At 35.9% G+C, this 25,641-nt stretch overlaps 1 protein-coding gene across 17 annotated transcripts in view; it reads left to right on the plus strand.

Moving 5' to 3' along the window:
• LOC116847785 (PDZ and LIM domain protein 3) overlaps nucleotides 1-25,641 on the plus strand; it is a 36,439-nt gene that overhangs the window by 2,864 nt on the left and 7,934 nt on the right. Inside the window, exons 3-9 of one of the 17 annotated variants that reach the window (XR_004378822.1) lie at nucleotides 3,150-3,239; nucleotides 4,234-4,783; nucleotides 4,966-5,059; nucleotides 5,723-5,813; nucleotides 5,898-6,066; nucleotides 6,195-7,337; nucleotides 7,695-7,937. Coding sequence is in view for 16 of the 17 variants with exons in the window: in XM_032823144.1 (XP_032679035.1) it covers nucleotides 9,779-9,892; nucleotides 11,847-12,082; nucleotides 13,129-13,306; nucleotides 24,659-24,814; nucleotides 25,544-25,597 (738 nt within the window). In the remaining variant the exon portion in view is untranslated. Of the gene's footprint in view, nucleotides 1-3,149; nucleotides 3,240-4,233; nucleotides 4,784-4,965; nucleotides 5,060-5,722; nucleotides 5,814-5,897; nucleotides 6,067-6,194; nucleotides 7,338-7,694; nucleotides 7,938-9,527; nucleotides 9,893-11,846; nucleotides 12,083-13,128; nucleotides 13,307-17,817; nucleotides 18,102-24,658; nucleotides 24,815-25,543; nucleotides 25,598-25,641 lie in introns of those variants that run through there. The other 16 variants (XM_032823144.1, XM_032823143.1, XM_032823149.1 and 13 more) reach the window with 16 other exon arrangements.

Consider the following 25,641-nt stretch of genomic DNA (forward strand, 5'->3'; position numbering starts at 1 on the left):
TCGATTTCGGCAAATTTAAATTGTTATTGCAAAAAATTGTTAATAAATGACTAAAGTAACTATTGGAACATAAAATATAATCTCTCTAGAGTATCCCAGAATTTTTTCAGATTTTTTAGATGAGTTTAACAAAAAAATGTTACAGGACTTAAAGGGGTCACCGTGCAAATGGCGTTAATAAAAAACATAATGCAAGCGGAGGGTTAAAAATATTTTATATTTCTACATAAATACATATATTTACATTGCCTTTAGTTTGAACGGAAAGTTTTTTTGGCTTACGCAACAAGTTGCTTCGTCGTTTAAGCCTAGTATAACTCAGAACAGAAAGATCTCGGTTAGAACAAGAAAGGAAGCATGTGTTTTCTCTTGACGTCGGGTGCTGTCAAATCGATTTTTTTTCGAATTTTCGGAGAACGGATGACGCTACGAGTCTCATACTCTAAAACTATAATTCTTAAGCCTAGCACAACTCAGAACAAAAAGATCTCGGTTGGAACAAGAAAGGAAGCATGTGTTTACTCTTGACGTCGAGTACTGTCAAATCGATTTTTTTACGAATTTTCGGAGAACGAATGATCTTATGAGTCTCATACTCTAGAACTATAATTCTTAAGCCTAGAACAACTCAGAACAAAAATATCTGGGTTGGAACAAGAAAGATAGTATAAGTTTACTTTTGGTCCGACAGACTGTTTGTCAAAAAACTTTTTTTTAATTTTTCGGGCTTATAATTAAACTTATTGATTTGTGCTTTTGGAACAATGTTTGGAACAACTAGAACAATCTATTGCGGTATCAGAATGTTCGATTTTCGAAAAGTGGGGTGCCAGCTCAAAAAATCATTTTTTTTTGTTTTATTCGAAAACCGTTTCGAATGAAGCAATATCACTTTGGAACAATGTGGTACAAAGTCAGAACAATCTGGAACAACTTTCAAAATTATAAATTCCAAAAAGTGGGGTGCCAACTTCATACACTCCGCACACACGGAGCTACTCAGTTCTGTATGCCAAACGGCCCACCTCTCTGGTTTATAAGATAGGCCCGCGAGAAATCATCCATTTTCTTCACCGGCCGCGGCGAGCCGTATGTCCCGCCTGCCGTGTCGCTGCGCTCTGTATGTTCAACTATTTCGCTCACATGTCGCTTCTTTTCCAAATATTATGTTACGAATTCCTACTTCATAGATAAAAAAATCAATACTTTTGACATATGCGTATTATGTGTATTAATTTGATTTAATTTATTTTAATAATTACAAGAAATATTAATCGATTTATCGATATGTAGCAACCTTCTTTATCATATGTGAGAATTTACATATGATATGAAATTAGTTATAAATCTCTGAAAGAAACGTCAAATGTGTGCTTATTGATTCCCATAAATGTATTGCATGATATTTTATTCTTAATATTTTGACGAAATTGTTATTATTTGCGATATGTTTATTTAAATGATAGAAAAGGCAGTATTACATATATTGCTGTATGTATAGAACTTCAGTATCAATATTTTGAAAAGGAACAACATATGCATGCATCTGTACTACTGTGTGTTGTACCGTACCTGAGCGCGTGTACTTTAGCCAATATAATTGGTCAAATTTAATCGTTTATAATTTGAAAAGTATTATAGCCTCGACATTTTTGCATTAGGATTTTTTTCTTCAGATTACTTCAGAAATCCGTTCTTAAGAGATAATGCCTTAGATAGCACAGAGAATTCTAAAAGAATTCAGTCGTATGTCACCAATTCTGAGTTTATTTTTAGATACAAAAAGAATTCTTTTCACTGAACTGAAGAATTCTTTTTACATCTAAAAATGAACTCAGAATTGGTGACATACGACTGAATTCTTTTTGAATTCTTTTTGAATTCTCTATGCTATCTTGGGCGGTAATGAATGATGAGACCACCCTGTATAATATATAATATATAGTCGGTAAACGTGTATGGAATACAGTTCCACCCTTGAAAGCTGCGCAACGACACATATCGATCCGATAGTTGTTGGTAAGAGTTTATCTAGAAGCCATTATCTTCTTTTAATATTTTTGAAGAAAATCTTAATGTATAGCAAATTTGTCAAGCCATGCTAATTCCCTAATTAATTAAGACTAATTAAGGCTGGATATCTTTAATAGTACTTCGTTAATACTAATGTATGCGATTCGTATTCGAATCTTTTCGATTCGAAATTTTCGAATTATTATAATCAAATTTCACTTGATTTGAATTTGAATAGTTCGTACATCTCTACATGATAATAACATTGCCATAGACTTGATATGATTATAATATTGATTATATAAATAAATATTTATTTATATATAAACAAATTTTCTTTTTTTGTTTTTGTTCAAAATATTATATAAAATTAAAAAATTATATTATATTGTATTGTTATAAAATTATAGTATATTATAGTTTCTTTTAATTTTTATTAGAAGTATTCGATATTTATTCGATATATATATAATATCTAATTCAATATGAATACTTTCAAGAATATCAAAGAATATTAAAAAATATAAAAAATATTTATATTCGATATTTTCGCACAATATCGACATGTCTAGAATTGCGTTCCGAAATTCACTGCCAGTACTGAAATTCTATAATATACGTAACATAAACTATAGATTTTCAGTACTGATAGTGCATTTCGGAACGCAGCCTATATACAATTACCTTATCTTAATTACATTTCAGACAGCACGAATTCTAAAAATGACCCATAAGATGACTTTAAGATGTCTTTTAGTTATGTTTATTATACCTCTAAAAGATGTATCATAAAGATGACTAAAAGGCATCTTAAAGTCATCTTATGCATCGCTTTTAGAGCTTATACTGTCTGGGATAGTTTAAAGTACACAATTTGCAATGCTTGCCATACACACAATATTTTTTGCATAGAAATTATATCAATTTAAATAATAGTAAAAAAATACGATAACAATTACAGCAACAATAATAGCAACAACAAAAACAATAAAATGCCAAACAATAGAATAGAATATATAATATTATTTTCTTGCAAATTTTCTAGTATTTTATCATCACGTTTGTATTTGTATATGTATTTTTAAAGCTGAATTTAACAATATGTAATACTTAATAATCAATAATTTTTTATTCAGCTTCGCTCGCTGGTTTTCAATTTTGCACAAAAAGAACTGGCCTCTAAAGCTGCTGAAATCGATAAGAAAAATAATTTCGACGAGTTAAAAGTGAGTATCCTTTCATGAAAAATAAGCTTGCACTACAAGAAACAATCTTAATATCAAGATTATTTAAAAAATTTTGCAAATTTTCAAAATTTTTTGTTTCGTCAGGAATCAGATGTTATATAGAGAAAAAGCATCATTCATAGTTGATTATTCTATACAAAATATTTAACGATTATACACAAAACGTGTAGATTAAGTCAAACTGAACAAAAAGTTTCTCTACAATTTTGCAAATAACCATGTAAAATTTTGCATTGTTAATTAAAGGAGATAGTTCACACAACACAAAATCAACGTCTAAAATCGGGACATAAACGTTTTAGAGACGTTTTATATTTTGACATCTGAGAAATGTTTTTAAGACGTGTTTTAGATGTCTTATGTCTTGATTTTAGACATTGTATTGTATGGAAAGAAAATAATATCTTGTAATACGATAAGAGGAATATAATAGAGGCTATGTCTTGATCGCCGCTTGTCACCATCGCTTTCCTCCAGCTGCTCATTGCACGCCGCTCGACGCTCGCATAGCTATAAGCGATTCGGTAAAAGCGATGAGCGATTCTCAAGGTGGCAATTCTCAACATCAATGAGATGCGAATGAGATACGTATACGAAAATTCTATAGTTCACGTTACGTATACTATAAATTTTCGCATGCGCATCTCATTCGCACACCGTCAGGAATCAGGCTCTAGATCGCCTTCATCGCATTCCTCTCATCACGTATCACATGCGGTATTACCCATACAGCACCAAATGTCTGAAATACATCCCAGAGACGTTCCAGAGACAATGTGATATCTCTGGGATGTTTCTGGAATGTATTTCGGACATTTGTGCTGTATGGGTATTTTTCTATATCTTCTTTAATTAACAACTCAAAATTTTCTATAATTCACAAAATAGTAGAGGGATTTTCTTTTTAGTTTAATCTATATGCATATGAAAATTTATATACTATCCTCAAACACTCTTTATAAATATCCTGTAGGCTTTTTGGCGTCAATTAGGCAAATTAGGCTTGTTGGGCGTTACGGTGAAGACTGAATACGGTGGCACAGGTGGCTCATATCTTGATCATGTACTTATCGTGGAAGAACTGTCTAGAGCATCGGCTGCTATTGGACTAAGTTACGGCGCACATTCAAATTTGTGTATGAACCAGATCCATAGAAATGGCACGGAAGAACAGAAGCACAAATACTTGCCAAAGCTATGTAGTGGCGAACACTTCGGCGCTTTGGCGATGTCGGAATCAGAATCTGGCTCTGACGTTGTCTCTATGAAGCTAAAAGCTGAGAAAAAGGGCGATTATTACATATTGAATGGAAACAAGTTCTGGATTACCAATGGCCCAGACGCGGACACATTAGTTGTCTACGCGAAAACAAACCCAAACACGGATAAACCGCAGCATGGTATCACTACTTTTATCGTGGAACGTGGTATGGAGGGCTTTAGCACAGGGCAGAAACTAGACAAAATGGGAATGCGAGGCAGCAACACGTCGGAATTGATCTTTGAAAACTGTAAAATTCCAGGTAAGAAAACGTTCTGACGAAAAATCTCTGTATAAAAGTAGAGATTTTTATTTATAAAATATATTGGTACAGTTTGATCGTTTAAATTGGAAAATTATGCCTCTTGTACATATAATAAGATAAGATTTAGTGCTGTGTGAATTTTGTAACGTTTCTGGTAAGATTAGAAATTTTTATTATAGTTGCGAACATTTTGGGGGAAGTTAATAAGGGCGTTTATGTGCTGTTCAGTGGATTGGATTATGAACGAATGATATTGGCCGCTGGACCGATAGGGTGAGTATTTGGAGAGGAGAAGGTTCTGATTTATATAACTAAAAAATAGGAGATTCTTTTTTAAAATTCTAGAAATTTTGTCTGAAACATTTTTGTCTGCTAAATTCAATTTTGGAGATATTCGGCTGGCCTGTTTAAAATGGCACACCTTATATATAGGGTTCTATCTCAAACTTTAAATCAAAATACAATTAGATATTCTTGTCCTCTATATAAATTTATTTCACGATTATTACACGATATTGTAATATACTGTAATGATGTTTGTTAGCTAAAAGTATCTGTAGACACTAAAAAATCTAGACGGAATTCCAATTAAAAAAAAATTTTTTTTATTTAAAACTAGTGTTGTCAGTATAATAACTCAAATATTTCTTTATCCGGGTGCCCGGGTAATATCCATATTTGCGAATACTATTCGGATACTCAGATACCTACACTCGGAATCTTTAAATTTTGTTTGACTAATCTGTTTCTTGCTTTTTAACGGAAAATTAAGAGGCATTTGAGTATTAAAAATATAATTATTAGAGATATTAAAGCTCTTCTCTCTCTCTCTCTCTCTCTCTCTCTCTCTCTCTCTCTCTCTCTCTCTTACGTCGAATAAGGCTAATTAATAAGGTTTACACGTCTGACATTATGTAACACGAAGATAAATTTCAGAATCGCACAGGCTTGTTGTGACGTCGCTTTCGAATACGCTCATACGAGGAAGCAATTTAATCAACAACTTGCACAATTTCAAATGATACAAGTGAGATAGTTAGAATGTTTTATAATTCACAAATGTCTGTAACACCGATCTATCTCATTAATTGAAATGTTGTATGTGTTTTAGTCGAAGTTAGCTGATATGTACATGAGATTATGTGCGGGCAAAAGTTACCTTTACGCCATCGCGAAATCCTGCGACGCCGGTCAGAGAAGTCGCAAAGATTGCGCTTCAGTGCTTCTTCACAACAGTGAGAATGCTGTAAAAACGGCATTGGACGCCATACAAATACTTGGTAATTTGTTCACGAAGCGAAATGATAGAATGTTTTATACATTTATCATATTATTTGACTTGAGACTGTTGTCGGTATATTCTTCAGTAGATTTTAAGTTACACTATCTGTTCTTTGAATCGCAATAGGTGGAAATGGTTATACCAACGATTTTCCGGTGGAACGATTCCTGCGAGATGCGAAACTTTACGAAATTGGCGCGGGAACCAATGAAATACGACGTTTGGTCATCGCCCGTGCAATCAGCGAGGAATATGTCTAATAATGTGCTTCCATCAATTTGTATCTCATAATTGCTCAGATGATATATCTACGTGATCTACCAGTGTATTATAATGTATCATAATGTGAATATTTTTAAAATTTTGTTATATGCTTATTAATCGCTTTGTTCATAAAACAAAGCTTATAAGCTTTTATTACGAAACTCATCTTTTATATATTTTTCTACGATCCTTTATTCGCATAATGATTGAGTACGTTTTTAAATATTTTTATATGTGTTATACAAAAGCAAATAAACGTGATACGTTTGATAAAAAAATCAGTCAATATAAATGTGTTTTCGTTAATTTTAATAAATTTTTTGGTTTGTAATTTTACAAAATATATGCAAAGATTACGCCATGCTTCTTGAAGTGATCTTCTTCGAGGATTATCAATAGTGAACTCGTAATTAGCCAATGATTAATCGTCATTGCTAATATACTACTAGGGCCCAATTCTCGACAGTATCGAGTGAGATGTGTATACGAAAATCTTACAGTTCACGCTACGTATGCTATAGATTACGTATACGCATCTCATTCGCACATTGTCAAGATTGGATCCTAGGCTCCTGATCTTTCATATCGCGTTCAGTGATATGCGTGGACGATCATATAAATCAAGATAATTGAGTCACTAGAGCGGCTAGAGCGGAGATTGCAATTGACTAACCTTTCGCGCTATAGGTTGCTAATTTAAGTCGTAACACATACACGCGCGTTTTCTTATCTTCTCTTTCTTACTTCCTCTCTCTCTCTGTCTTTCTTTCTTCCCTTTGCCCCTCTCTCTCTCTGAAGTTCGGATCTAGTCTCTGTCAATGACAGTACAGCCAAACTAATTGCATCAAACCAGTTCGTATAGAGGAGAAGTTCCTCATCGTCCGTGAACGACAGCAGAGCGATCCTCACCAGGAAGAAGCCTGCCTAAAAGAAGCTGAGCGAACGGGTTTTTACAGACTGAGAATGGCTCTTAAGTTCTCCATAAACAATTTTTATGAGAGCTATGTGAGTATTCAACTAGGAAGTTACCCTTTAATCTCATTCCCTTATGTGACTTACAGCCTGATCATATGTTGACTTGATCTTCCACTTTTGTCGATTACTAATGATAGATTTTTTGATAGATTCAACGGTCATTTTTTTCACTTATGAGAAATCCGAAGGTTGAACATCAATCAAGTCTATATTTGGTTAAACAATTTATGCAAGTACAATTAATTGGACAACTTAACATTTCAAAACTGCAGTAGTATTGAACATTAGAAATAAAATCGTTATTCCGAATTGAACTTTAAGTCAATATGTAACCAGGAAATTATGTCATGGACTTGATGTGATAAAATCTTGTGTTCTCTTTCGTAGATGGTATGCCGTGGATATATATCTGCCTCATTTATAAAGGAGTTTTAACAGCATAAATGCCCAAAAAATATACCAGAGACATCTAAAAGATATCCTACTTGCTTTTTGAAGTCTTTAAGATGTATCCAAAACATTTGTGTTAAACATTTGTGCTGTTTAAGTAAAAAAAATTAATGTTCTAAAAAACGTATTCCGGATTGTTATAGTTATAAATAAAGTCATGTTAATTTGCAGTTATAGAAATTGATTTTTTCACTTTGATTCTTCCTAACATATTTCTATTATTATGTATTATATTATTTCATACATTTGAATGCTATTCTATTAAGTTATATTGCGTCGATTATTATATCGTATTACATTCTAATAGATTACTGTTGCGTAATTATAAGAGATAGGAAGAAACGAAAGAGAAAGAGCCCAATATTTTTTCAGTGTGTATTCTATGACTATTTCCATCTATGATATTCTATAGCTATCTATAATCTTTTAGAGTTTCAAGAAGGAAAGAAAGGGGAGAACTGTGGTCTGTTTCATAATCGTAGTGATATTTTGTAATTTGTCTCTTCCAGGTTGAATCGATCTAAATTGGCAGAGATGCTGAATATAGCATGCAAATGTTTAATGTATGCTATTGTAAATAGCACAATATATTTAAAAGATGTTTGTTTTAAGAAATACCCACTTATTACTGCATAATTTTAATTAAAACACTTTTTTTATTAGTACAGAAGGTAGTTATTAGTTCAGGTTAAGTTTCCTAGCTCCTCACCATGGCTATCTCGATAACGTTAAAAACGAGAAAATGCATGTCAAAAATTCCTGTAAAGTACTTCGAAATAAAAAGATATATTTAAAAAAATTATGCTTGCAATTGATTAAGCATAGTTCTAAAATATTCCGAACATCTTCCTTTTGTTCTATCAATCAAAAACCATAAAATTTACCGTAAAATTTAATTTAAAACTATGCTAAAATAATAAAGAAATATAGATAAAAAAGGAAGTTATATGTCACATACATATGTTAATTTTAGGATTTATTAATTGTTTATTAATTGTTAGAGCAAAAGGAAAGTATTCGCAGTATTTTAGGGATATGTTTAATCGACTGTGTAATCTTTTAAATGTTTTTTTATTTCGAAATGCAAGAATTTTAAGCATGCACTTCCTAGCTTCTGATATCATCAATCCATAGCGAGGAACCAGGAACTTTAATCGCGTTCTCTTTTTAGCAATATAAACAGCAATTTCCATAGCATCAGATGACCTCTTTTATATATTGAACAAATTCTTGTTGTATGAAGACGCATCTTTACGTATTTGTGCTAATCGCTAAACAGATAATATACCGAAATATATCTATCTGGGAAGTGCTTTATAAAAATACATCTATGTACATGTCTATCTACTTATATATATTCAAAACAAAATTAATAAATTTACACGTTTTCTGTACATATGCAACGCTTATAGATGCTTTTAGTAATCATTTTACAAGCTCAATCAACTCGGTTAAGCTCCGTCGTTGACGATACACCCGCATCTTCAAGGATACCTTCCGCGGGGTGTCCTTCGCGGGCTGACGACGCTGCGTCGCATCTCTGCGAAGCTCTCTGTTGCGCATTTTGCACGTACGCCCGCGACAAATACCAAAGAGAAATGAGTGCAGGTCGGGCCAGAACAATATGTCGACACTGTATGCCAACTCGAAATGGGGCCAGAATAGCGGGGACGACCAGCCGCCGCCGCCGCTGCCGCCGTCGCGGCGGTGCGGTCCGTTTGAGAGTTGGGCAACTCTCGCAAGCTCTGTCAAAGTCGGCATAGTCGCGAGCAAGTGCAGCTGCAGCCTACCCCTCAGTGAGCAGTGCGACCACGATCCGGGATCCGTCGCTTGCCGGCTCGCGAGCGCGCGAGATCTCTCTCTCTCTCTATCCGCGCGAGTCGACTTCGAGATCTCGGACGATTAAAATCCATCTTGCTTTCATTCATTCTTGCTTTCTTCCTCCGTTTGATCTCGTAGTGCGTCAGTGTTGTTGTCAGTGGTGGTGGTGGTGCTGGCCGGAGCCACGTCTAGTCTAGAGCATGACGAGGAAGCACACGGTGGTCGTGAAGCTCAGGAGATCCAGCACCGGCAGGCCTTGGGGCATACGAATCGCCGGGGGTGCTGATCTAGGCACACCGATCGTCGTCACCCGCGTGAGTCGCCATCCTCTTTCGCTTTTAACACGTTGACTGCCAACGGGGATCACCGGTAAACGACATTATGATTTCATTTATTTGTACGCGCGCAAAGCGTGACTAAACGTGCACCTGACGAATTAGATCAATATACAGGATGTTTCAGTAAAAGTGGATAATTTCTTTAAGGATGTATAAAAGGATTGTTAGTGAAAATTAGTTCAATTTTGTTTCACGTAAAATCATTATCTTGTTGTTTTACCTAATAAAGTTTTACTTTTCACCAAATACGTTTTTCTCGAAAACCATTCGCTTTTTCCAAATTAAACAAGAATATCTTTTTTTCAGAAAAAGATTTTGATAAGTTTAAGAAAAAAAGTCTAAAAAAAAAGTTTAAAAATTTTAAAATCCTGCTCACTCTCTCTTTTCAAGGTTGGGGATTAAGAAATTTAGGAATGATTTGCGCTTTGGCTCTCTGATATAATCGTATCAAATCATTATAACGATCTTTATTTAGTATAAAAATAATTCAAAGATTAGCAAAATCTAGTAAGTAGTATAAAAGCTATTTTTAGAAAATACTTTTCAGATCCCATCTTCGGGGATAAATATCTCAGCAAGAGTACACTGCTAACAGGAAAACAATTAATATGAACTTATGGAGTTATTTTCATCTAATTTATACGCCGCTAAGAGATTTCGCATGTATATTGAAATATCCCGCATAAATCAGGAAATATGTGTAAATCTACTGTAATTTCAGTTATTTCTTCTAGTAAGCTTCGATTCATCTTTAGATTTTTCTCGAAGTAATTTTGAATTAAGCTTTGGAATAATCTGTGGAAATCGCCGTGACAATCAACGTGTTAACATTCGATTTCAGTGTTCAATTGATCGTCGAATTAAATTGGCGGGTTAACTAAAATTTCCTTCAGGCCCGGAAGAGGCCCATTCCGTAGTGACTTCGTGTGTCAGATTGAAATTGGTCAGGCATTGTTTTAAATCGCTCAGTTGTATGAGAAAATTCGCTAATTCGATTCGAGTGTTATCTTCTCGTAATAATGATTTTTACCCGGCAGATCAAATCATCTTGAATTAGCGAGACGAGCGGTTCCTTCGGCGTCTACTTACTTGGCTTCGATACGATTTCGTTCTGGCATTTGCGAACCCGTCGACAAACAATGAGTAGAAGGCGTAACACAATCCGGTGAACATTTAAAATAGGGGGAGAGGGGGGTGGAGAAAGAAAGAAAGAGAGAAACCGTCGAGAGAGCTGCCAAGGAATTCTCAAATCAACGATTTGATCTAATGCGACATTGATACACGATACGGCGCATCGCGGTTACGTGAGAAACGCGGTTCGACGATAACGAGAGTTCGACACAGAAAAATACACATTACATTGTAGTAAATGTTACTTACATTACATTGAGTAAATGTTACTTGTTTCAAGTATTTCATAAGTTCATATAAACCGGTTCTAAATATGACTTATAAACCTTCTTGATTCATAAGCATATTTGGAGACACTTTCATCGATAGAAGAGAGTTCAGAATATAGGACTTTGTCTCTGTTCGATTTTGATTTTCATTCTTCGAGACATCGACTGATTTATAACGAAAGATATATATATATATATATATATATATATATATATATATATATATATATATATATATATATACCCTAATAATGATTATCTTTTAAAATCGATGATAATCATTATAATAGCGTAAGTTATTGAAACTCATATTCCCTAAGTTTCTTTTACCTTTACATTTCACTCACGTATAGTTAACCGTTCATCTGACTTCTTTACTTTTATTTCTGCTTGATTTTGATTCTTCAAAGGACCGTCTGATTTATAACAATCTCTCGACAATAGTGATCTCTTAAAGTTGATATGTTGATAATAATAGCCGCGCGCATTCTCTCGTTGCTAATGGCACTGGACCGATATTCTGCTTGCAGTCGGAGAACGAGGCGCTCCAGAAGGGTGACGTGATCAAGAAGATCGACGAGTACGACGCACGCGACGTGAGGCATGTAGACGCACAGAATCTCCTACAAAACTCCGAAACCATAAAGCTAGTGGTCGAAAGGTCTGAGCCGTCGAGCGCAACAACATCACGCATCACCGACACTACTACCACGTCACCCACGATTTTCGGGTCGATCATTGGCGACGGGGCTGCGGTCACTAGTCTGTCAGAATGCAATACTGTCTCTATTACTGCGTATTTCTGATATCGCCGCAAAAACTATCGCCAACTGCCGCTGCGTAACGTTGCATTAACACGCCTCCTTCGATTAATCAGCTACCCCTCTTTCTCTCTTCTGATCTATTTTTTCTTTCTTAAAAAGAAAACATAATAGACACCTCGCCATTGCGTCAGAATTTATCATCGTTCTCATCTCGACGACCGCCTTTAATTATAACTTCTTCTGGACGGATTTTTTTGAAATAATGTAAACGTCGAGAAGCTTTCTTTAATGGGAACGAAACTAGAAGTTGATCTTCGTATGTTAAATTTTAATTATCACACTCTCTAAAGTACAGTCAGTTGTATTCTTCATTGAAATGTTACACTTATAACTAGTGATTCTTATTGAAGTGTTACACTTATAACTAGTTAAGAATATAACAACCAATAAAATCTCGCTGAAAGGACCAGTAATAATAGCTTATAGTAGTTAATAGTAGCTATCATTATTATTGTTGCAATTTGCAAATATCAGTGTTATCACACTCAAAGTGGATGAAAGCCGTGAATTCCATTACTACAAACACAAAAAGTTGGATTTGGTATAGCGTGTAACGAATTTATATACTGCATATTTTGCAGTGAAATATTGTTTCCACTCAAAATTAATGAGATATAAGGCTGAGCAGTAGAGTGAAAGTGTTTTCACTGAAAATTAGTGAATATTTACTGATTCAATTCAAAACATCTTTACTGATTCACTTTAAGAGAGTGAAGTATTATTTTTTTCGTTTAGATTATTGTTTGCCACCTGTCTTCAACAATTTTCGTGGTACTGTGAGCGTAGAGTTATTCGTTGTGTTTCTATCGTATTTTCTTCGAATTACACACTTACAATAATGTCCTTTTTTATATTAGAATAAAATATTCCATAATTTTTAAAGGCGGTTGTCGAAGAACTGCGGAGCTTCTTGCATTCTGCCGCTCTCGCACAACACGAATGCACGCTGCCGATAGCTTACTAATATTTCCGCGATTACTCCACGCAGGTACAAGGCACAGAAGGAGTATCCTCAGGAATTACCGAAGAGCCCGATACCGCCGCTCTCGACCGAGGTGTACATACCGACACCTACACCGACCTCCGACTATACCCTTCGCAGTACAATTATTTTACCGCACGACCATCAAGATGAGATTCGCGAGGAGAAAGTCCACCTGTCACAGGTATTTTACATATTATTTCATTTTTTTCAATTTAAATAAATTTCTATAGCCAATTATTTCTATAGCCAATTTTTCTATAGCCAATTATTTCCGTCAGAATATAAAAAAATACTTGATTTCTCAATTTTCACTTGCTGTCATAAGAATAAAATAATAATCTTTATTCTTATCACGGGAACAAAAAAAACACTTTATATGTAAAAGGAATATATACAGATGAGGCAGACGGAAAAATAAGAGATCAGTAAAATGAAAAATCAAGATAACAAGATACAATATAAACATGAAAGATTATGAAAAATAAATAAGTTATAAGAATTCTATTAGGTTGGGATTCTCAAGTTTCATTTTATATAAACTTATTGTTATAAGAAAAACAAGAGTAGAGCAATTATTTTATAAAATTATTGCAGTGAGGGAAATTTGTATTCTAAGAGTAAACGCGTCGCAAAGCTTAGATAAATTTCCGTTGTTTACTAACGGATTTGTCTAAATCCTGCGATAAATGCGACTCTGTCATAGAAACAATACCGCGAGGTGGGGATGAAAATACATTTGGTTTCTGAGGTACATTGAAATCGTCGAATTTACGTGAGAACGCGTCGATTGTATGAACTCGCTGGAGAGTTCGTTGATCCGCACGAAGGAACAGCGCGCTTTGTTCCATTGTGTCAATCAAGATCTAACGGTGGTATTTCTTTATCGTATCGAAATAGACTAATGACGACGTTACTGTGGAAAAAAACTCCAGCACTCAAATCTCTGTCAAAAAGGACGACACGAGATTTTGCTTTTCAACGCATAATTCCAAATGTGTTATCTTTTCCTTGTTTCAAATTACTCAAAAGAAAAAATGTTTCTCTGCGGAAATCGCTAAGATTCATTCGTTTAGTTGATTTAAAAAAAGGGTTGCGAGCTTAACGACCGCAAGTCACAGAACAGGCGCCAGTGTTCACCTATGACTGACAGCTTCGCGCGAAATTGTGCGCGCGAACGCCAAAAGCAGATGCTAAGTTTAGAGTCGAGACCGTCTCGTCGTAATTCCTTACCTATCATTGGCGCTATAAATGTTTTCTCTTTTATTTTATTTCCCGAGGCTCTGGGGAATTCCCAAGAGCGTGCGGCCAAAACGCCGCGAACAATTGCGTAAATCAGCGTGACAGGATGTTTTCTGCATCCAAGAATATCTTCCGGCACGAGATGATCTTTCAGTCGATCAGTGAAACACGGTCTTTCGTTATCTTGCAAAGCCGAGCTCTGTCAGTGTAGATATGTCAAATTTACATCTTACGCCGCTGAAGAAGAATCGAATGGGTCGAAGCAGTAACCTACCGGCAACGAGATAATCTATCTGCAATCTCGTTTATGCAGAAATAGAATTAAAAAAGAAACAAATATCTTGGTGTACACATATGTTACGTAAGGTTTACAGACACGGCACAAATTACCATGATAAAAGGCGGCATCGAACGGCGCGTGCTCGATTCTCGAAGCCTGCACGCGGCGTCTGGCAAGCTCGAGCCTGTTCCGAAATACTTCGCTGCACTTGGAAATCTAATAACTCATCGTCAGATCACATCGTTCACGTAAGGTGACAGGACATTTGTCGCGTTTAATGCGTGATCTTCCACCCCCTATGATGGCGAAACGCGATGGACGGCTCACTTAAGCGGACGATGACTAACGCGATAATTACAATAATCATTGACCGAGTCGGGCAATAAAACGAAGATTTTATAAAGAAGAGATTTACTTGCGCGTGAAATATGAGTAGACTCTGTGTGTGACGGAAAACAAAATTAAAACAACGGAAAGAGTACACGGAAAAAATTTTATAGTAAAGATTATACTATAGAATTTTGTAGTCAAGAGGAATAGAACAACATTCTGCACTAATTGAATATATCTCTCTCATTTCATATATATTATTTTGGTTTTAGAAATTGAAATATAAATTAAAATAAAATAAAATAAAATATCTGATAAAATCAAAAATTATCTCATTACAAATTTTGCTGCGTTCTTAACGAAATTTATTATATCCTTCAGCAAGATAAACGATTATATTGACAGTTTTTTCCCCTGCACTATATTAGAAATATAATAAAATTTTTAAAAATTTATGTAAAAGGGAAAAACTACAATAATGATTTTCATATAAAACTAAACAAAGAAACAAACTAAAGATAAACAGAAAAGAAAGTTAAAAATCAAATTAAAGGAAAAATTAAAAAGCTAAAGTTCAAAACTAACCCTTAAAGTTGATTTTTTTATAGTACTTTAATTTTAGATTTAAGTTTAAACTCTATTCGATCGTATCAAACATATTGTTAGAACATAGTTTATAAATTTCAACTTAAATTTAATTTAAATTACTACTGAAAAATCTATCCTTATATAGTCGTGTTTTTTTCTTTTATACTTTGTGCAGTTTTTAATCATTGAGTATATACAAATAACAATTTCACTTAGCAGAAAGTGCTTCGAAAAGAAAGTTTTCTTTCTATTTAGTTGGTAGCGGAAAAGGAAGAATGCGATCTATGCTAATATACGAGAATGAATCTTTTTGAATTCTCCGTCGTAAAGATTTGCATTTTGCAAAACTACGAAGTTCTGTTTTTCTTTCCTAGTGTGACTTTTTTTCTTTCTTTCTCTCTCTTTCTCTCAATACTCAACAGTCGTGCGATTATATTTTACGTCCGACGCACCATGACTGATCCGACTTTTTATAAAAGCAGACCAGCATGTAAACGAATTTTCATTGGTTGCTAACAACAGAACGAGATTTGCAATATCGCAATTTCGCGTCTAGATGTCTCTCGTTTGACGAGAGCCACGTTTTACGAGGCAATACCGACGAGACTTTCGAAAGAAGAAGAAGAGCGCGCGTCCTCGCGTTTATTTCTCGATGTACGCACGATTACGATCGCATATCGCGTGATATCACGTAGCTTGCCAGCTGTCGCGATGACAGGGTGCAATCCGTGTGCACCGGTCGTGCATCGTGTAGCGAGCGCGAAAGCATGGAGGCGCCTTTATTCGTGGGAGTCCGAAGTGTGAATATATTTTTGTTGGCCCGCCACGATGCCGGAAAGTCCGCCGTGGTACAGCCAGTTGCCGCACGCTATAAATAACGCTTTTGCATCGAAACCGTCTGCCCCGATCCGATAGTCCGCGATTCAGGACGTCGTGTTCTCTCTCTTTCTCTCCCTCTCTCTTTCTCTCTCCTCAGCACGTTATTCTCCGCCAATAGTGAATTTAATCGCGCGTCGCGATCTTTTCTATTAGCGATTAAGTAAATATGAGAACTTTTTTCCCTCCTTCTTAAGAGATAATAAAGTATGTAGCGAATTTACATTTTTAGAACGTATTAATTTAAATTGACAGCGATTGATTCGGGATCTCTCGTTTCTAAGACGGTACTAAATAGAGAAAAGAAAAAAAACTTCTATAGACATATTTATATCTAAAAAATATATAAAATTATCAGAATTTTACGAGGGGTGTTTTTGACCAAGAACAAGTGCGCGTTAAGCACACCATGTTCGGTATCTTATGAATAAAGGTTTCTTATGAAAACAATTTAGCATTTATCGAATCCTTAGCAGTCGAAATTCGTGTACTCGAACGACTCTCGTTAATCTCGTTAATCTCGAAATTTCACTGCGCCAAAGAAAACATCTTCCGCGGGAGTCCGCGATGTTCGAAATCGTTTAGTCGATCGTTCTGGGGCAATAATCAATTTGTTGGGCATCTTAGTAGCCGCAAACGAATAGGAATCATACGTGAAAACCATTTCAGCTTGGAGAGAAATTCAAATTCTCACGTACCACGTGAAAAATCTTATATCCTAAATACAAAAATTGTCAATTAAATCAGAAGTATTAGAGATAATTGTCAATTAAAGTATTAGAGAAAATTGTCAATTAAATCAGAAGTATTAGAGTATAATTCAAAGTAATTTTAATATACTCTTATCAAGAGATAAATTAAAATTATTTTAATTTAACTTCATAAAACTCTTCATTCAACTAATTATTCGAAAAACAAGCAGATAAACGTGTGCCGACACGAGTTTTGCAAAGATATAAGAAAAATCTATTTATAAACTAGCGTATTTTGTTATTTTTAAGCATCGAGAAGTAAATTTAGCAGTCTGTTGATAGTACAGTTGCGTGCTATTCACAGATGGATCTTGATTAAATTTATTGACCTACTTATAGATTTGATTTCATGACTCACTCGATCTCTCAATTAGCCGATTCAATTGGAATTCCATAATTGAGTTTCCAAGCATCTTACTTGTTTCTAAACATTTCATCTGCGACAGGTAGAAGATGATCGCCAACGACAGCCCTTCCGATGTCAAGAGCTTTACGTAGACGAGAACGCAAGCGTTTTCGACACGAGAGGTCCGCGAAAGAGAGAGAGAGAGAGAGAGAGAGAGAGAGAGAGAGAGAGAGAGAGAGAGAGAGAGAGAGAGAGAGAGTTGCGTGGAAAAGGCCAGAGTTAGTGCCGCCCGCGCTCGCGTCGTGCCAGTAGTGCTTTAGCGCGAATAATCCCGCGAGAGTCGCGAACGAGCGAGGGACGACGCGATTGCGAGAGCGCGAGGGTGTCGCGAAAAGGGTGACAAACGAGGATCCGGCGGAGGACATCCGTAGAAAGAGCAGAAGTTTTGCGAGGCGGATTCCGGCGGTGTATCTCTAGAACAGACGAGAAGATGCCCGCTTACACAACCGTTTATCGTTACAACATCGAACACCACCCTAAAGAGGAAGAGGCTGCCGTTTACTGGGTACGAAAGAGTCGACGAATTTTCTTCAGGGAGAAACCGTCGGGTTCGATTTTTCGAAGGGAAAACCGCGAGCGCGAAAACCCGCGTCTCCACGACCGGGCGAGGTGAACTCCTCGCCCTTGAACGTGCACCTTCTTCAACGTTGCGGCCAAAATGTGTCCGAGGATTTTGCGGACGATCGTGTTTCGCGCTCGCGAGAGAAAGAGAGAGAGAGAGAGAAAATGAGAGTGACATTCCATCCGCCAAAATTGAGTATCACTGGTGCATGTAAAATTATTCTGCAAAATTATGTAAAAATTTACGTTCATTCAACGGGGCATTAAAAAAAACTTTTTGTTGTCAATGCGTATCAGCTTCAGTATCAGCAAAAGTTTGATTGTAACATAAATGTTTTGTGGTTATAATGACACTAATACGTTTTGCTCAGAGGAAATGGAATTTCTGATTCTTATTACTAAATTTGAGTCATTAGAACTACACAGAAATTCTGTATTCTCCAATCAGACTGCGTTAGTTTATTCATTACAATCACACGTTAACCCTCATTACAATCTCACGTTAATAGAATCAAATCTTTTCTCCGTGCAGTATTGTAGTGTGTTAATATTAACATGTATATTACAAAAAAATACTTGAAAATTTATTTCTGAGATATAAAATCTATTTACAAAAATAAACTTTATTTTATAGAAATAAACTTTATATCCTATACAAATAAATTTTCAAGTTTTTTTTTCAGTATATACACAAAAGGGATATTATAGAATATTATATTTTCTCTCCACACACACTGAGAGAAAAAATGCTTGAAAATTTATTCGTAAGAATAAATTTTATCTTAAATAAATTTTCAAGTATTTTTTCTCAGTATAGTAAAAAGATAATCAATTACTGCAGAATGTCGATCTATTCTTCGGTCACAAAATTCTATAATAATTTTTATTATAAAATTCTATTCTTAATGTATGCAGTTTTTAATTTAGTTCAGTTTTTAATACACGCAAATAGAAATATAACACAAATATAATTTATATACAAATGATCGCGTAACTTGATAAAAATATGCAATCTGCTTTTTTTATTTTAATTAAATTACTCCTGCTGTACCTTAGAGTACCTTCTCAATGGTACGATGATATTATTCTGTCAAAATTCATCTCAATTACTATGTGTGATTAATTTACCGTAAAATGACGTTCGCATATCGAGTTCGTCGTCACGGCACGGCATCTTAGAGCAGCCGTAACCGCACGAGTCTACTAACAACTACGTAGCCGAGGCACCCTAAAAATATCAAAACACAGGAAAGAGTCAGCCCCACCGACGCGTTCGTATCGACATATCGAATAACGAGCGGCGCCGAGTAATAGAATCGCCAGACGATCTAGATTTCACAGTCGGCCAACCTTGACACGGTATTCACGGTGTAATTGTGTCTGGAGCACACCTCTACGCTACATACGCTATCGTACAGAAGAATCTAATTAATTTCATCTAAGTCTCCCCCGGGGGAGCCCGAAGGGTCGTGGAGACTTGCCAGAGTCTCCCTTGCCGAGATGAAAGGCGTAGTCGGCGTAGTGCGACGTGCAATATAGGCGTTAATAACGCGCGGTGCAATAAAACGCAGGCATCGCCGCGCGTTGCGTTGCGATGCCGTTCATCGGTATCGCGTTCTATTTTCGTGGACGGGATCTGGGTTACTCAAACATGAGAGGCCGTCATACAAAGACACACCTACGCCTTCTTCGCGTTTTTCGAACTTGCACGCGCGTCCGCCGCTCGAAAAATCGGAAAATGGATGCGTCTAGAAGGCACGACGAGTTGTGCAACCGTTGAATGGTTGTCGATTATGATTGAAGTATTCTTTTAGATTCATAACAGATCTGAGAGAATATTCTAATAACACTTAGCGCTCAGTGTTTTCTACAACGTAGCCAATGAAACGGCCGCTCGTTTTAAGATAGTCGTATTGCTAAGTGCCGTTTTTCAATGGCGCCGCAAAGGGGTCACTCGTAAACTTTTACTGTTTACCAAATAAGATTACGTTTCTATATATTTATTTCACCACTTAAATATTGTTAATTTAAAACGCAATTGAGATATATGTATATGGTATATTACAAATACGAGAAATATTATTTTTGAATTTTCTTATTAATGCCTCATTTGTGCATCAGTTAATCGAATAAAGATGCACAAATAATAAAAAGAGGTATATAAGCATTTAAATATGTATGTATATATGTTTTGAATGTTACTATAAATTATACTTTTTTTGACAACAAAATTTGTATATCTGTATTATAATGTTTAGATACTAATCTTTAATATTATAGCAGTTTTTCATCAAAATCTTACATGTGTTGTGTATGTGTGTGTAAAGAGTTTAGAAAATATTAAAAATAAAAATTAAAAATAGCACGCGCTAGCCTCAAGGAACACGTGTAAAAAGTATCAATTTTAGTTACAAATATCTCAGCTCTCAAATAGCCAATCATTTTCTAATTGCACGAGCGTTGAGATAATATTTCATCGTTTATGTAGTGCAAGTTTCATCAAATTATCATATAAAACTCGTTTCATGATACAACTAACTTAATAAAACAAATTCGAATGTAATGTTCAATTAACGGGGCCGATACTTCGAAATATTACGTGCTCGAATAATTGAAAATCCGATATTTTGTATTTTTCGAATCAGGAGAAATATTATATAAGACATTTTGGGAGACGACTGAATTTTTTTCTTTATATCAGAAGATACATCGTAATTAATTCGCGGTGAACTAGATACAAATTAATCATTATCACGCACGTTGAGCTTTTTGCTCAACGTACACGTAACGAAGACGGAACATCTGCTCGTTAGCGTGCGTCTTGCCAACGTGAGCCAATCAGTTTTCAAAGAGTTTAAGTTTCACCTCGACGCCGTTGCCGCCAAGCAATAAACACTCCGCGAAACAGCTGTTCCGCTCCGTCTGAAATAGTTCGGTGATCTTTTTACAAAACTTTTTTGCAAAAAGCGACGCATGAGCAAATATAAAAGTGAAAAAAAAATAAAAAAATCGAAAGAAAAAAAGAAGTCATAGATTCACGAATGACTCTGTCAGGCGTGGCGCGGCAATTGACCGATCGGCCAAAATTTCGACATTTAGAAATTCCGACATTCTCGATTAGGTCTATTTTCTACTTTTCTGACTTTCTGCGTTGAATTGCTTATATTCAGAACTTTTATTATTAAAATAAATTTCTAAATTTCTCAAGATCTTATTCCAAACGAGTGAAAAGTGGTAGTATTTTCACTCGAAGCGATAACAAAAATACTACCACTTGAAATCGCAAGAGCGAATATTTCACTCAAGCTTAGAGTGGATTCCAATACTATTCGAGTGAGTGTTTCAATCAATTAGAGTGAATATGTTCCTGTGACGATAAAATATCAGATTCACTCTTCAATGTCAAGTGAAAATATTTACTCGATGATTCAGAGTGGATAATTCACTCTACGTGAGTAAAAAGTTACTCAACCTCGAGTGACTCGATGGTCACTCTAATTTTTGAACAAAATTTCATTTTAAGGAATTTAGAGAACATAGTCATGCCGTAGAAAAAAAAGACAGGTCGATATTCACAGATCCTATATTTAAGATCATCTTAAGTTCATTTTTAGATATTGTATGGATTATTTCATTGGCTAGAGTAGCTGAAGATGAATCTAAGACAATCTTAAATACAAGACTTTATTATGAATATCATCCTTAATATGTTATTTTGAAAAATTGGAATACTTTGACCAGATTGGATATAACAATGCGAGCCAAATTTTATGGTATCTTCTCGATCGAGAGTCCTATACATTTCAATACTTTTGGGTCCGACTTCATCAAGGCTTCATTTTACGTCCTTTCATCATACATTTCAAAGCAATTTGCAGTTGAAGGTAGATCAACGCGAGACGAGACGTCGTCGAGACGGAACGGAAATAAGAACTCTGAGCCGAGTGACCTTGCTTGACCCACTGCTGCTTTCTCAGCCATCTTGTACGACCTTGTTCACCAGCGCGAATGGCGACTCTCGTCCAGGAACGTGCGGGACGCACGCTTCCTGGTGAAAAAATCATAGACAGAAAAGAGGACGGGAGACGTAAGAGAGACTGGTCGAGTACACGGCTCGCGGGGTGCGCGTTATTTTTGCCGGCCAGGGGCCTTCATCTATTTCGAGAGAGTCACTCGCGCTCACCCTCTAACATAATGACGTACCTGACCCATATTTATAATGGAATCATCATAATCGCGATTTCGCCTCGGCCGAGGCGCGAAATCCGCGTGAACGAACTTGCGACTTGAAACCGCGAGTCTAAAGTTGTAATGTGACATTGCGCGAGATCGTCGCGAATGGCGCTACTTCAACCCCCTCGAAGTGATGCCTTGATTCCTTACGAACGATGCGAGCAAAGTTTTGCGGTATCTTCTCCTAATTAGACGTTAATAAAAATAAAAGTAAGGCACGTACAATGGGCACGTACGTACTTCTGGATATTCCTATTGCTTTAGTCTTCAAATAGGAAAAATTTAAATCTTCAATATAGGGAAAATCTATGTTTGTATTCAATATAACAATGTTACTATATTGGACGTATAAGTTAGTTATGTAGACACTGTTAAAATATACATTTCTTGATTGAAATGCTAAACTTGCTAGTATTTAGAATATATTTTTAATAAATTTCATGTTTGGCATGAAATATAAATAGATAGATTTGCGGATATATAAACTCTTATGGAATATATGAAACAAATAACACTTGGTTGGATGCGGTATGTACTTTTCTGCGTGTACTTTATATTTATGGTTTATTTGATAGTTCGAAATTTGCTAATTTGATCACTCGCAACTACCATCTTCGATCAGTGTTTATAATAAAAGTATTCTAGATCTATTTGATTGAGCGAGATTAATTTACTAGATATCTGTTTTCAAGACGTAAACACGTGAATTGAAGAGATTCACGCGTAGAAAGTGTAACTTTCCAGAAGAGTGAAAACTGCAAATTATAACAATGCGCCACGATACAACATGACATCAGCGTTTTGGTATTTTTCCACTTAGACCGAGTGAGAGCTCCCGTAAGCTCGAGGCGCAACAATCGCGCGGCTTGACAAAGTCGCGAAATCGCTCATAAATCTCGACCCGTCCTTCAAAAGTGGTTATTTCAGCGGCACATATACCGGGCGTGTAAAACGAGGGATTACTTTCCGTGGGAGAATGACGTGGCTTACTTGCAACAGCTGCGACAATAGCTCGTCTCCTTGAAATTGCCGCTGCGCGATTCGTGCGGAAACATCCGCGAAAATTTCGGGGAATGTGCGAACATCATCTCTCGCCACGTTTGTTTCCGTGGACGTGTTTCAGCTTGGCTGTAATGTAAACTCGTGTGTGATACATCCAGAATCGCGTAATTTCGTAATCTCGCGCAAGAGCAAGCCACACGTGACATAACGATTCGTAACTTGCCAAATGGTCGATTCGTAATGCGAAGGCGATGTTTTATGCAATTTACTCATTGTGAGCCAGCTGGGCGAAATTTCGGCTCCTTTGGGAGCGATTGGTCATCAAGCGAAATCACTTCCGGTTCGCGGTTTCGTGCCAGAAATATCCTGCCAGTCTGTTACTCCTAATAATCATTCGCTCTATAAAAAGCTGACATCGTCGCGGGAAAGATTATTAATTATCGATTTAGAATAAAAAGAATTTAATCACAGGAAAGCTATCAGCAAGAAAGAAGATCTTAGATTAATAGCTATTATAAAAATCTTGAAAAGCAACTAATTCAATCGAATTAATTGTTTTAAAAATATTACAAATTCAAAAAAGACCAAGGAAATTAGAATAATTCTATTCTTCTATTATTCTATTATTCTAATAGAATAATGGACAACAGAAAAATTTTTAACGATTTTAAGCGTTGGCAGTTGTCATAAATATTTTCGAGACAACTAATTCAGTTGATTCAGTTAAATTTATAACATAAAACAGAATTAGTAAAAAGCTTTGTGACAGCTGCCAATACTTAAAATCTTTCTCCCGCTAATATTTCTCTCTTATTCCATCAGAATAACACAGAAAATTATTCAAGTTTCTCTAGGCTCTCTCGAATGTATTAGGAAAGTAAATAAAATATCACTATAAACGCGAGTCATGTCTCGGTCACTAATATTACGAAATAAGAACAATGTCGTCGTCGTCTGCAACATCGTCGCGGATTTATTTTCGTCGTTGCTCGAAATTATGGTGACACAAGCATCGAGGATTAACGAGCCATCTTTCGATCGCCATGGCCTCTATTACAGTTTATTTTCGATATCGTCAGCTAATTAGGGCCGTTCTGGCAACACGATGATGACAAAGTATCTTCGATAAGGCTTGCAATCGCGATTACGTCAAAACTGTGTCGTAAATTGTCTCATCGAGGACTATATCTTGTCTAGCGTATCTCTCATCAGATTTTACACGTTTTCGTACAATACTAACTCGACATGTGTCTTCCGTTCTTTCAGCCTTACCGCACGACTCCTTTAGTCTTGCCAGGTGCCAAGGTCAAGAAGGATGCACCTCTAGGCGAATGTTATCTGCGGCACCATCCGAACCCGATGATCCGGGCAGCACCCCATCATTATGAGCCGGCTCACCCTGAGGTAGCCATGAAGCAAAAGGTAATCCCTTACGCACGAACAACCTTACTTTCTAAATAGCTTAGAGTAAACTTTACTTTACTTTCACTCGGAAAGTAAAGTGGCCACAATCAATCACTCGAACTCGCGTAACTCTTCACTCTTACAAAGTGAATTCTCTATTCTGAATCATCAAATGAATGTCTTGTCAAAATTAAAGAATGAATAAGATATACAATTGTTTGCAGAACGATTTAAATGTAACGGTATTTATTTTGAACTCTCTATTGTCGATGAAAGTGCCTCTATAAAGTGCTCATAAGGCAATTAATGGGCTTACAAGTCACATTTAGAGAGAAGTATTTTTATCGATAAAAAAAGAGTTCAAAATAAAGACCAATAAAATTGAGAACTCACCAAATTGTCAAAATTGAGAGTCGTTAATTATTAATCAGTAATAATAAATGATTTTTCTTACGGTCTAAGAACGATCACTTGTTATTGGTCAATTTTCTTGAATAAAACTTGAATGAAACATTTATTCTTACGATTTCGAACGGCGGTACTTTTTCACTTTGAATGAAGATACTGTTACTTTTCACTCGTTTTGAGTGAGATTTCACTCTTCACAAGAAATCTAAAAAATACATATCCGTCCTTCGTCCCTGGCATAAATCGAAAATAAGTGATTTTTTCTTTTACGGAGACGTTAGTCAAGAAATGTGTGTCGTGTCGGCTCTTTTTAAAATCGTATTTCATTACACGTCTAAGCAGGTGGCGGAAACGGTACTTCAGCGTGTCTTGGGACCGAATGAAGTTCCAAAGGTTTGGGTCATTTTCTTTTCTTTTTTTTCTTGTTCTACTTGTTT

This window comes from Odontomachus brunneus, unplaced genomic scaffold, assembly GCF_010583005.1.
Source record: "Odontomachus brunneus isolate Ranch 3 - 2012 unplaced genomic scaffold, Obru_v1 Obru_scaffold_083, whole genome shotgun sequence".
Taxonomy (NCBI): domain Eukaryota; kingdom Metazoa; phylum Arthropoda; class Insecta; order Hymenoptera; family Formicidae; genus Odontomachus; species Odontomachus brunneus.